Below are 14,063 nucleotides of genomic sequence, written 5' to 3' on the forward strand. Positions count from 1 at the left end.
ACACACACACACATGTATGCAGACGGGAATCATATACGCAGGGGCTAGACCGCAACAGGAATTATGCGGATTGAGGTGAAGTTGGCGTACACACACACACACACACACACCACACACAGACACACACACACACACACACACACACAACAACACACACACACTAGTGTTGATCATTCTTTTGTGCAATTGTGACAACTCACACAGTGACTTAAAGCATTTCATAAAGAGGGAAGTAAGCAGACTCATGTTGCATTTCACACCGTCCTGAGAAGGAGCCATACGGAAAAATAAAGTCAGTGTCCCATTTGTGAAGACATTTAATGTTTTCATTTTGTGTGTAGGATGACCATACATGTATAAAGCTTTATTTTATTATATTTCATGTTTGTGAGAAGTTTTATTTAAGATGTTTTATTAATTAAAGAAAAAGCAAGACTACAAGTGTTGCCCATATAAAACTATATAAAATACAAATTAAATACACAGCTTGGCAAAAAAATTTTTGTTTAAAGCTTAGAAATGATTGCACATATATATATATATATATATATATGAAGGTAATTATATTGCATAAAGATATTCCCTGTCCTGCTGACCTCCACATTATCAATGCAATAGCCCGTATACTGTAACAGACAATGGTTTAAATATCTCTTTCAGTCACAATAATGAGTTGAAAGAGATACCGAGGTGTCTTTTAATTCATATACATATACATGTCCGTAGGATGCTCTATTATTAAACCCCCGGCCTCCCGCTGGCCCTTCACTTCATTTAACAGAATAATGATGTTTTCTGTTTAGAGCTAATCCTATTTCAAACAGAAAAAAATGTAATTTGTGTCTTGTACCGCCATTTCCTCCCAGGAAAATCTAATATAACTAATATAACTGGATCTTTTCTAAAGAACTAAATATTCTCAGGTTTGGAACCAGTAACTTCTATAATTAGAATTAAATCCTAGTAGTTGTACATTTTTGCTTCTTGAGATAAAACTCTAAACAGCAGTTTAAAAATGTAAAAAAAAAAAAAAGTATAAAACCAAAATCAAACATTATGATATAGAGATTGTACAACATTCAATTTTCAAAACAAATTCTGCTGAAATTCTAAAAATCATCCAGAGCCGTAAACCTACTACAATATTAGTAAAAGTACTTCATGCTTTCATCATTCTCATTTTCTTGAAATCACTTACTGCAACATAAGCTATCGAGACTCTCTTAATCTAATTCTTAATCGCGCTGGTCTCAGTTGTTAAGAACTCTAATCCCCTTTTTTGTCTCACCAAAGTCATTTCACACTCTGAAGATGAAATTTTGAAATAGACTACATCAGCTTGTTTTATTGCAGGTCTAAACGATTTTATGAAAATGTCACATGCCTTGTGAAATCATTAAAAAGAATCAGCAAATACTGTTGAGCTATCTTGGAAAACACATATTAATAAACATCTTATTTTGAATTACATATTAAAGAATCAAAAACCAATGCCCACTTGGGCTCAGTCCACCAGTGCACTTGAGCACCTACAATCCCAGTCCGGATGAATTTCTCATGTGTGAGTCTCATTCTTTGGCCAGGTGAACGCTGAAGCCTCCGCAGCATCTCCCAGCACTCGTGAGGAAGGGGCCCACAATGATGCCCAGCACGACGCTCCATAGGCTCTGTAGCCAGCGGGTGCCCATAAGGATACACTGGACACAGGGAGAAACCATCCTGCCGTAGGAAGAAACACAAACATGAGAAAGATAATCACCACAATTGCACAAAGAAAGGTATATGCTCTGTCACAGTGTGAGCAACGCAGCTAGTTTTAGTCTAATTAAGTCTTTAGGAATCTGTCTTCTGATGCCGACATGAGGGACTTTATACTTTTATTGCTTTACTATTTCTTAACTTTGGGTCAAATGAGAACATTAGCCACTGTTTTTTATTTATAAGTATTTCCCAATTTCCCCCCACATAGTTCCTCTAAATCCACGGCACGGAATACACACGCATTCAACAGACTCTCATTTCAACATACTTCTTAATAGAAAAGAATCAGAATTATCAGAGATTATTATTTTACCATAACATTTTCACCCTTTTTTTTTTTCTATCGTTACCCCTCCTGTCACTGATGTGTCCTTCTGTTGCTATCATGTTTTCCATTAGCCAGATACTGAAAACCATTATTGCACTTCCATGAAGTTGGGGAACTCATAAGAGACGATCTTAAAGAATCATGGTAAGAATCGGTGCAGCTGAGGCCTGAGGCATCCTGACTTAGTCCCTAGTATGGGTCAAGATTTTCCATAATGCAACTGGTTAGCATCAACGTCATTACTGGCTCATTTCATTTCATTTAATGCTGACTAATAAATCCATGGCATTATGAAATAAAAGCACTTTTGAAAAAGGGCATTTGGAAATAGAAATATAAACAATGAGGAAAGGAAAAAGTATTTCGTAATGAGTTTAGTTTTCATAATATTGAAATAAGATTTTATGCAACTAAATTCTAAATATAAACTCTATATTTATCTATCATTTCTTTTTTTATTTTTAGTCATGTGATTATTCACTCACTCAGGTGAGAGTGTCAACATGTGGAAAGCAGCGGGATCTAAACCTACCAGATGTGGAAGCAACTGAGGATGGCAAAGAGGAGACCGGAGATAACTGACATGGGAATGGCCAGGAGCACTGTGACTATCCTGTAGATCCAAACCCGGGACACCTCGAACAGGGCATGGCTCCAGATCCACACTCTGTCCCCGCTGCGCACTGTTACTGGCTCGGCAATCACATCCTCAAACGTCACCTGGAGACACAAGGAGAAAAGTGGTGCTGATGCTACAGACGTGAACCGTTACGTCATGTTCCTGTTCGGATTGATTCACTTTCAACGTATGAGTGATATCCACTGGAGGGCAGTGCAATAAGCCGAGCAGCTTCTTGCTTCTACATGCCAAAGGCTGTGCGTGATTGTTTTTTTATCAGCTTTTTTTAATCAAATGGTCCATAAAACAAAGTCCATTAAAGTTACTGCATAAGAATGCAATACCTGGAGGCAGTCATTGATACCTCGGGGGTCTCTGACATTAATCAGAGGCTTGGTATCGCTGATTTCCACCAGGGTCGAAGTATGAATGTTCTCCTCTTCTTCCAGAGAAGGAGGGGCCCTCCACAGCGTCTGAGGTTCCTCTCCATTATCAAATTCTTCAGGGTCCCCGGAGTCCTCAAAGTCAATCTCTACTTCCTGTAAATCTTCCGCTTTCATCATGGTGTCCACCCAAACATGTGTAGAAAACACAACCCAAAAAGAAAAGAGTGGATGTCTGTCACTCTACTAACAGCTCAGACTGAGGCCGCTGAACGGACCCCCCTCAGCGGGCTGTGTGCAGTGGGGTTATATTGGGAACATTACAGTGCCCTCGATGGTATTTGCAGATGGTCTTTCAAGTGAAGATCATTTTCCTGTGCTGTGGGAGGACAGGAAGGATAGTGCGGGATATAAATACTGTGAGCATGGAGATTACTCTGAATACACTGATACACTCTACTGGGCATGCAATCAAACACATACACACACACACACACACACACACACAGACAACATGAGACAGTTCTGCAAACATGTGAGCAAAGCTAGAGTGAAACAGAGTCCAACTGGAATATTTAGTGACACAGGTATTTTTGGCTTTCATTTATTTCCAAGTCTCAGTCGACTTAAATGAGTCGTACAGCAACTTGTGTTTGTGTCAGAAAAGGGGTTGAGTTGCATGACAACACTGCCTCCCTCTGGCCTGTAATGGAAATTGAGTCTCCATTATAATCATTTATCTTCACTGGTGTAATGAAATGTGCATGACCTAATAATGTTAGTATGCATGTAAGATTTATTTCCTCAGGAACCAGAGGTAATGATTCTCATGCACAACCACGTATTTATCTATTTATTTACTTTTCAAATCTATTTTGGACCTTTCCCCTCTTGGATCCTCACAATTTCTCAAAATAACAGGACACTGTTGAATTGGTACGACTTGCTTTGCCATAAAGTAAAGCCAGAATGTTGTCCAGAGTCTTATGGAGGTTGTATGTAGTGATACTTACTCAAGCTCTACTCCCATATGTCACAAAGATTTATTTCCCACTGTTAGACACTTATTAGATGTTCTCAGAGGGCAGTTTGCAACACATTACAACAGAACTGTACTGTAAACTACTAAAATGCATCTGTATTTTTTGGTTGTTGTTGCTTTGGTCAGTAAAGTGATACATCAGTTGGAGTTGTTACTGAGTAGTTCCTGATTACTTTATAATTATATCACAATAAACTCCTTAAGCAGCGCCCAGGTGTGGGAAACTATGTCAAATAAAGGCTAAATAAATGTATTGTCCTCTGAGCTCTCAGTGTTTCGTGTCACTATGATTTTGCATTCATTTGTCTACTTATAGCCTGTGTTGTCTAATGAAGCTAATGTAGGCCCTCAGTAGCATCTTCTAACCATAGCATCTTTTGTATCTGATATGCCATTGTATTTGATTTCTTGGATTTCTTTCTCTTTTATGTTATAATAAAATCTAACACCATGATTTCTATATTGTCCCTTTGTGAAAGCATTTAATTTTCTGACGTGTAGGGATGAATTACTACTGTTTGCTCTTTACAGTACCAACAGCATCAAACAACGATGGGGAAGCAGCAGGAGATATACCGCATGTTATCACAATATCCTCCTCTATAGGCCCTGGATCCTGTGAGGGGTGTTCTCAGGTCTCTGCACTCTGTTTGGTGTAAAGCATGTTTCGCAACATGCTTTTAAGGAAAACTCTATCACCTCTGTCGACCTTTGGACCCATTAACCTGACGTCCTCACTGCTATTAATAGGTCAGCTACGAATCAACAGACTTAAGCCCTATCAAACCATTCTCAGCAACTCACCAGATCTTCATCACAATTTGCTTTTAATTTGTTTGTGTGCCGAGTGGAGCGAACACAATTAAATTGATTTTAAGAGCTGTGAATCAAATCCAAAGAGAAATGTAAATGCTTTCTGTTCAACTAAATCAGTCTCCATGGTAATGATCATTTCTGCCTGCTGGATGAAGACGGAGAGAGCACACAATATATTGATGACAGAGAGTTTCCTGTGTCAGTGCAGGAGACCGGGGTATGCTAATGGACTGCACAGCGCGGCAGATGGGGTTTGTTTGTGTCCGTGGCTGCACAGGTGAGGTCAGCGGCAGCGGGAGTGAGTGTGTGTGGAACAGAGGGAGCGAAAGACACATGTCCCAGCTAATTGCACCTCGGTGACGTCACATAAGGGTGAGGGTTGCAAGATCATTTATAGGACATTTTCCAGGGATGTCAGTAATCACTGGTGTTATTTCGTGAAATTCTGAATAGATTTCAGCCTCACGGTCTCCGCTTTGGAGAATCATTCTACAGCTATATGTCTGAAAAGACAAACAAGGATTAGGATAATGTTTGTTCTAAAATGTTCAGTTAACACTCTGTAAAAGTTTGTGTATCTTCCCTTTTGTTTGGCAATTCTAGCTCTTATATAGAGATTAGAGATTAATTTTTATATGATAAGCAAAAATCACATTTTGGAAATAAACATTCTCAGGTATAATTTAGTTTTATTCTATTTACTTTATCACTCAAAAACTCAGCTAATCTGCTCCATCAGGACTGTCATCTTATTCTGATTCAAATATGAATAAATCCTGACTGGTGCATGGAAGTATATGAAATCTACTTTTTCCAACTGAGGCCCATCCACTTCAGACTAGCATGAAACTCACGGACAGAAAATCTCTCAGGTGAAACAACTAAAATTACCTCTCATGACCTCAACATGATAATGCATAATGTGAGAATACATATATGTTTTAATTCAACTCCATCCACAGTTCGTCCCCTCTGTTGCCAGCAGCAGCAGCTTAAGTGGGGCATGAGGGATGTCAGACAGTGTTCCTGCTCAGCACCTGTCAGTCCAGCTGTTTTCAGTACAATAGGTCAGACTGAGTATTTGTCATGTAGTAAACAACGCAGTCACTAATCTTCATGGTTCCCATCTAACGCCACAACAGGAAAAAAAAATGGGATACATATATTTATTTTTTTATCAATCCATTGATTGATTTTACAGTTTCCCATGGACATAAAATTAGTATGAATGATATTAATATAAACATCTGAATCAGTTAACTTTACTCACATTGACATGAGATCTACTTGCCTCTGATAAACATTGTACCATCCAATATTTTAACAGGATTTTTTTTTACAATCTTCTCCTCCTGATCAGGATTATCTGACTGAATTTATATAATTTGACCCAAATTTCCCACTAATTTGCACTTAACACTTTTATGGTGAAGCTTTTTTGCTTGCTAATATAATATGATCCCATTTTTAATTGAAATGTTGTAAACAGTACACATTCAATAGAAATAGCGGCAAAAAAATACCCCAGCCAATGAAAATGACTTGAAAAATCTGCCGGTTGAAGATAATCGAGTCTAAAGTTTCATTCCAGCCAATATTTTCTTTTCTTTTGTTTTTATGTTATTGTTAAAAAAAAATATATATATATTCTCTGCAGATGAATGGTAAATGTGGATGCAATAAATTACATTTTGTTACTGTAGGTTTTCAAGTACTTGTAAGTAAGTTTGTTTGCCACACAATGACAAGAAAAAAAAATAGAAAAGCTTTACTTAGGGATGAATATGAGACACCGGCCTTCCACAAGAGAAATTCATATGTGAATGTTAAAAGGAACAGTTTGACATTTTGAGAAATATATTTGTTTGGTTTTGCGCTGAGAGTTAGATTGTCTGATGTCAGTACAGTAAGGCTGGCAGCCAGCTGGCCTGGCTCTGTCCAAAGGTAACAAAATCTCTCCGCGTGCAGCTCTAAAGTTGACCAATTCACAAGTTATATCTTGTTTGTTTAACACATGAAAAAAAAAAAAAAGAGTAAGTGTGAAAACAGAAAGTTGTGCTTTTGTGCTGGATCGTTTCTGAACCAGGAGTCTGTGATTTGCACACTTTTGCCTCATCTTGGCTTTGGGTCCTTGTAGCTCGTAGTGCTGTGTGAACTCTGTGAGGATAGTTGAGCAGCTCTCATGGTATATGTGTACATGCAGTTCTGAGGAAACTCGCACTGCTACTGGTTCGAGGGAGATAATGTGGTTCGCTGTCAGTCATGAAGCCATGAGTCACACCTTCTCTCCCTTTGCTTCTCTCATTATCACTGCGTGTGCAGCAGCGGAGAAGCTCATCAAGTTGAGAGTAAACAGACAGCTCCAGGTAGGGCCCGCTGGAGAACATTAGGTCTTTTCAGTGGAGTTGCCATTAAGTATAGACGAATAACAAAACACCCTCGACTGAGCTGAAGGCGTGAATTCTCATTTTCTTCAGAGAGTGGGCTTGTGTTTGATCTACGATGAATATGCTCTGCAAAAGAGATGGACAGTGACAGTGTGATTGTCTTGATATAATAAAAGCGACCACTGAGGTGGGAGGTTATCCTTTTATCCTTCTTCTTTTTTAAACATCCCAGTTAAACATCCTCTTTATCGTGGTGATGATGATGACATGTATGTGTCTCGTCTATTTGTGCACCACAAACTTCGACTCATTTGCACACTTTGTGCGCATCACTGCTTGTTCTTGGCTGTATTTTATTATGTTGATTTTGATAATACAAGCTGTGCCGTTATCAAAGTTGCAATGATACTCTGCAGCTGGTTCCTGAATGTGTGTATGGCCAGAGACCATAAAATGACACTGTCTTATCATGCTTTTAACATAATCTAGATGTCTATAAATCACTTCAATCGCTCATGTTTTTGGATGTCAGTTTGTGTGTTTGTGTGTGTGTGTGTGTGTAGGATGCCCTTTCTCCTGCCTGTCAGTACATATACATATACTTATACAGTTCTCACTCCTCCCACTGACATCCCAGTGACAAGCAGCGTCAGTAGACTAATAGACAGCAAGGCAGGGGGTTTTTTTATACATTTTCCATCTAATCTGATTATCCGTTTACTGATTTACTTCTCTTGATGGTGTTTACAGGTTTTATGTAAATTTAGCTGAGGATGTGCTCTTTTCATTTGTCACCAGTCATCAGCGAGTCCATCCGACGTTATCCCTTAAATCTAATCTGTGTGGGAGAGCTGCACATTCCCTCAAAATATCAACAGTCAATCATCATCAAACTGTCTCGATTGATTGATCTGTGTAGAATATACATGATTAACTTACTCTAATAAGAACAAACTGCACATACCATCATTTTGATGTCTATGGAATTTAGAAAGTAGGTCATATTCATAGATAAATGCATGGAAATATGAATTCTTTGTGGTTAATCTGTGTACCAGTGTACACATATTATGAGGGTATTACAGACCACCACTTCACCCATTATGAAATGGCATTTTCTCCTTATATAATCATGAGTTAACTGGGTTCAGTCTTAGTCATAGGGTTTTCACAAATGAACACAGGGTCAGGACCCAAAACCTAACAGAGACAAAATGTTAAACATATACAGATGCACATGCAGTTGCCATGTTACTGCTGCATTTGGCTCATTCTAGTGCTTTTTTTTTTAGTGCTCAGAGAGTGACAAGAATTTCACTCTTACATTTCTAAGAATTTGGCACACTTATTCAAAGAGACTTACAGTGATTGAGCTCAGGGATTCTTGGGCTGGACACGTGACAGACTTTTAATTTGGAGGCGGGCTGTTGATCTCATGGTTACAGGACAGCTTGATCACATTGTTGCCCCGTTATTTTCAGAGGCTGACCCTTTCAAATGAATGATTCCATCTGAACACCAATCATTCTCTGCTGTCAGAAAATACTAAATCAATGATATGAATAAAAAAGAAAGAAAAATCTCTGTATGTACTGCGATATGATTTACATAAATGATTAAGGTAACAAGTGTTTATTTGCACAATTCAAGCAATAAGAAATAACAAACTCTAGAACAGACAGTGATGTGTCTCTTCTTTGAGTACAATAAATAAAGTTTACAGAAATTCCTGCAACATGAATACAACATGACAACATTGAATTGTTGAATATTGACTCGTATAAAGAAGATTGCTGCTATATTTGTATATAAAAACAAGTAGTGTCCTGAATTTTTAGATATTGTAATAGTAAATTACTGCTCACTCTCTTCCTCAGTAGATTGTAAATCCCTTTGTCAGTTCTCTTAACTGGATATATTGTCATGACTTACTGTTCAAGTATGATGTGATAACTTTTATTAAAACAGATGTACGGATTGCAGATAAACAGTAACTTTGCTTTAGTAGCCAGTAAAAATCATTATATAACTGCTAGATCGACCACAAAAGCAGTAACAACAATTTAAAAACCTATCTCCATTAGCTTTATGTTCCAGTATTTCTGGAATTTTTAGATAAAGGAAAAGAGTCAAGTTTCAAACATAAAAGCTCAGAATTTCTTTCTTGATGCTGTATCTATCTTTTTCTCCAATAGTTCTGCAGATGATTAATCCCGTGGCACAACAGCGAGGTGTATGACTAACTGAACTCTTCTGGGATCTGCCCCGGTATCCTAAAGCCAGTCTGTCCGGTCTGATCCAGAGTGTTTCTAGGACTGGATGTGGCATAGCTTGCTTGTGTCTCTAATGTGCAGCTGGTCCTGTGGAGGAACTGCAGGAAGTTCTCGTGGCCTGAGCCCTCGTGGCTGGAGACAGCCAGCTCCACTGGCCGGGCCGAGTAGCAGCGCCTCAGCTTACAAAGCTCCTCCCGGATCTGCCGGTTGAGAAGCCCGTAGAAAAATGGGTTAATGGCAAAGGAGGAATATGCCAGCCAGGTGACTGCTTCCTCCAGGTCATCAGGAAGGTTGAGTGTTGCATCTATTGTCAGATGGAGGTGGAAGGCAAAGTAAGGCAGCCAGCAGATCAGAAACTGGCCAACAATGACCACCAGAGTGAGGGCAGCTTTACCACCACCAAAAGGCCGATCACGCATAGTCCTGCGTGGGGCGCTGCGGGTTGTGATGATGGTGGTCTGGCTGTTTATCGAGTCAGAGCGATGCTTCAGTTGACTGTTTGTCCACGAGGGCAGAGGTCCATGCTGGCGGGCGGCCACGCGGGCCACTTTATACACATTGCAGTAGACAGCAAAAATCACAACAGCAGGCAGGCAGAAACAGGTGACACTGAAGAGCACAGAGAAAACTCGCCTGTGATCACTGTGGCTCCAATGCAGCGAGCAGTGTGCAGCACTGATGGTGCTCAGGCTGCCGTAGGACGGCCACCCAAACACAGTGGACAACCCCAGTATGGCAGAGGCCACCCACACCATCACCATGACAGCAGCGGTCAGCTTCAGCGTCATCTTCACCTCGTAGCGCATAGGGTGGACGATGTAGTAGTAACGCTCCACACTGATGGCTGTGATGGTGAAGATAGAGGCAGCTATGAGGATTACATTGAGGAATACATAGACCTGACACTCCAGCACAGTGAACACCACATCAGCAAAGTACGGAGAGCTGGACACAATCCCAAGAGGCATGAGCAACATGGCACACAGCAGGTCCACTGCGCACAGGTGACAAACAAAGGCAAATTTCCTGAGGTGAGGGGCCTTCATGACAACAACCAGAACAGCGGTATTGGCCAGAAGTGCCAGAACATTCAGGGTCACCATGAAAAATATCCCCGCCAGGTCCTTGAAGCGTGTCTGGGGGTTGGGAAGGGTGCCCAGGTGCCTGCTGGGAGCCGAGGGCATCGGCGCCCAAGCGGAGGTGCTGTCATTGAAGTCAGGGGTCAGAAATGAACTGTTTTCCTCCATGATTCATAATAAAGGTTTCAAAGTACACATCTCTATTCCAGACTCTCCCATTGTTCAGTGATGAGGCTGAAGGATCCTACAGACGTCAAATTCACAGCTGTGAAGAGAAAATAAAGTCCATTAAAACAGGATATTTAACATTTATGTTCAATAAACACTTAATGAATTGCATTAACATTTTTTTTAATATATTATTTTACATGATATAAGCTGATATGGTTAACTTGTTTGCAAACAGCTACTTATTTACATATCCAGCAGATACAGAGTAACATTATCGTTAATGTAATGTTAATGTTTCGTTAAAATCGTTATCGTTATCGTTATCGTTATCGTTATCGTTATCGTTATCGTTATCTTCGTATTTGTGTCCACCTGATAGACAAAGGATGAATAAACACATTCCAGTCAGCTCTGTATTTGATCTCCTCAGACCCTTGAGGGATTTGGCTCTTTAGTTGCTAAATGCTCCACTGCGTTCACCAGTTAGTCGCTAACTGTGTCCGTCTGCTGTTTAGTGCCGGGCAGGTAGTGTACGCTCAGTGGAAACAGCTGCCTTCTGCAGAAGAAAACAATGCTGATGGAGAGAGTGGAACCAAAACAATACAAGCTGCAGGCCATGCAACCACAATGATGAGCTGAAAGTCACTGTAAAGCTCAGTGGAGCTGAGAGGAACTGCAGAGGGAGACGGTCGACAAACCTCTGAGGGTTCGTCATATGAGCGAGTCCAAATAGCTGCATGCTCCATTGTTGATATAAAAATCTTGATTATAGCCGCTTTAAAGACACAGTTGAATGTTATACTAATAAAACAGATGATATGACATATGCATGAAGTAACATTTAGCAGTCTTAAAGGTCTATTCTAGCAATTGAGTATTAGACTTCCATAAAGTTGGGGATTCTTTAGAGACAGATTTAACAAATAAATCGAAGCAGCGGTGACTGACATCTTGACTTACAGTTACTGGTAGGGGTCATGCTCAAAGAATCATAGATATCTGCATGGTAAGTATCTACATCTTTTAAACTCCATACGTGTAATTTGTAATGCAGGCTTTCTGTAATAAATGTGTCTATACAGACCTAAGCTGACATAACCCCGATGACATCACAATGACATCAACAGGATTGGCAAAGCTCCACCAGGGCCACAAAAGACGTCCGTGTACAGACGGCTGAATAGTACTAAACATGACAAGTAAACTTTATTCACTTTATTCATCATTTTTCCTCCCACCAATAGTGACTGATGTCAAGTGTCCACATATAAATATGCACAGATCCTCACTGCATTGTCATAACGTTAAAGAGAACACATACTGTACATGTACATGCCTTAAAAGGTAGTGGAAAGTTAATCAATAACTGTTCATATTATTTGTGGGAGTATTTTAGAGGCGATGCTCTCTCTTTCTCTCCCTCTCTCTTTAGTGAGGGAGAGACTTGATCAATAGGAATAATTCATGGAGGGCACCCTGTCTCTCCTCCATCCGTCCCCATCCTTTTGAAATGAAAGATAATGAGTGTGCTTGTTTTAGCCCAGCTGCAGGGAACTGGCTGGATTGATTAGTATGTGTTCAGTGTCACCCTGCACCGCACCATCAAAGAGGAAACCTCTCACCAGGACAGGTCTGACCCCCACGATCATTGTGGGGTTTTTCTCATGAAAAACAACCAGCAAGCACTGACTGAATATATATTATGTGTTTACTGTAGTTAAATTTTCATTGAACGGATTTAATTTGAAACATCCTTATGTTGTGGCCTTGAAATGCAGCTTCCCATGCATTTATCCACTCGTCTTGTGCTCATAAACATAATCGGGTTTTAAATGCATGATGGTGTCCTAAATACATGTGCTTGGTCACTGCCAGTGATCCACTGATGTGCTCCCCTGCTGTAATCTGCTGGTGGACAGCTATTGGCATGCCACGTTTCCACTGAGATTTATCCCCACGAGGGACTAGTACATGTACATTCTCGTGCACATTATGTAAGGGTGTCCTCATTTTCATATCCTTGAAGTCCACATTGTACTTTTGAAGAGGATGATCATTTTCAGCCACCAGTTTATTTAGTTCTTTGAAGCCTTTTGTATTTATTCATTCGATAGAAAAACATCCGGTGCATTTTTCCTCTGCTTTAATTCTGTTACTAAAAAGAGATCAGCATCAGCAAATTATTTTTATACATTATAATGAGGATGATGGGAAGTATGCAGGTCATTTAATCCCTCACAAATCTATGTTACTGTGCATTTTAGCCTACGCTGGGAAACCTGTTAATCCAACCCACTGTGGTGACCTTTTTAATTATACTAATAATTTTATTGCATTTAAGTTGATATATTACAAATATTATAATTACGTTTGATTTTATATCAAATAAAAAATAATGCCAAGCGAGAAATATTTGATGGATCAGTGATCTATTGTGATGAAAAAATATTAATAGAATTTGTTTGAATAGATGTGATCTAAGTTAAACATAAGAAATGTTACAATGTGAATTTCATTAATCCAGGATATAGTCACAGCATCTTTGAGGGAAAAAACAAGAAACACAAGGGATATTGGATGAATTGCAGCATGTTTCGACGGTTGTAAATATTCTGATATTGTAATAATAGGTTTCAGTTAGGAGATAAATCACATACCAATGAAAGACAATTAGCTCGAGCTGTCCACATAAAAGAGGAGTGGTTGCAAAAATCAGCGCCTCACTTCATATGTGATGGGTTGAAGAGTCGTTGTCGTATACATAACTTTTTGTCTGGTTTGTTATCCCTTATGCTGGAAACAGTCACAAATGAAACTCTTAATTATTGATACCATTGGTCAATAACATCAGCTCCCTCTCTTGGATGTTTTAAGGCCCTCGTGCTAACTCTCTGGAATATTTGTCTGCAAGTTCATCACTGGTCACAATTTCACCAGATTTATCCACTGTAGAAAATTAGGTTCATCTATCCACAAACACTGATTTAACTCTGTCCGATCAAGAAAAAACAAGTAGCGCTTACATGAAAATTGGCTGTAGTTCCACCAAAAAGTTTTTCTCAGAGTCTTGTAAAGTTGAGCACTTCAAAAGCTTTGTGATGGCTCATCCCTGAATCCTTGAAAAGCTCAGATGTTGTTTCCAGGTGTGTAGAAGTGCTGATCCACCTTACAGAGCCCTCTCAGGAACTGTGCTGCCATGTTGGA

General features: G+C 39.6%; 2 protein-coding genes across 2 annotated transcripts; both read right to left on the bottom strand.

Moving 5' to 3' along the window:
• Positions 1-305: 305 nt before the first annotated feature.
• Positions 306-3,390, bottom strand: LOC111222816 (caveolin-2-like). The gene is made up of 3 exons (XM_022746667.1): positions 3,053-3,390; positions 2,622-2,809; positions 306-1,719 (listed from the first exon to the last, which is right to left on the bottom strand). The coding sequence occupies exons 1-3, from the start codon at positions 3,269-3,271 to the stop codon at positions 1,569-1,571; spliced, it is 558 nt and encodes a 185-aa protein (XP_022602388.1). The 5' UTR covers positions 3,272-3,390; the 3' UTR covers positions 306-1,568.
• A 5,711-nt stretch (positions 3,391-9,101) lies between these two features.
• Positions 9,102-13,979, bottom strand: LOC111222927 (probable G-protein coupled receptor). Its single transcript, XM_022746846.1, has 2 exons — positions 13,883-13,979; positions 9,102-10,953 (listed from the first exon to the last, which is right to left on the bottom strand). Exon 2 carries the CDS (start codon positions 10,854-10,856, stop codon positions 9,576-9,578), a length of 1,281 nt encoding a protein of 426 aa, XP_022602567.1. The 5' UTR covers positions 10,857-10,953; positions 13,883-13,979; the 3' UTR covers positions 9,102-9,575.
• Positions 13,980-14,063: the final 84 nt, after the last annotated feature.

This window comes from Seriola dumerili, unplaced genomic scaffold (assembly GCF_002260705.1).
Source record: "Seriola dumerili isolate Sdu_G_001 unplaced genomic scaffold, Sdu_1.0 BDQW01000109.1, whole genome shotgun sequence".
Taxonomy (NCBI): Eukaryota; Metazoa; Chordata; class Actinopteri; order Carangiformes; family Carangidae; genus Seriola; species Seriola dumerili.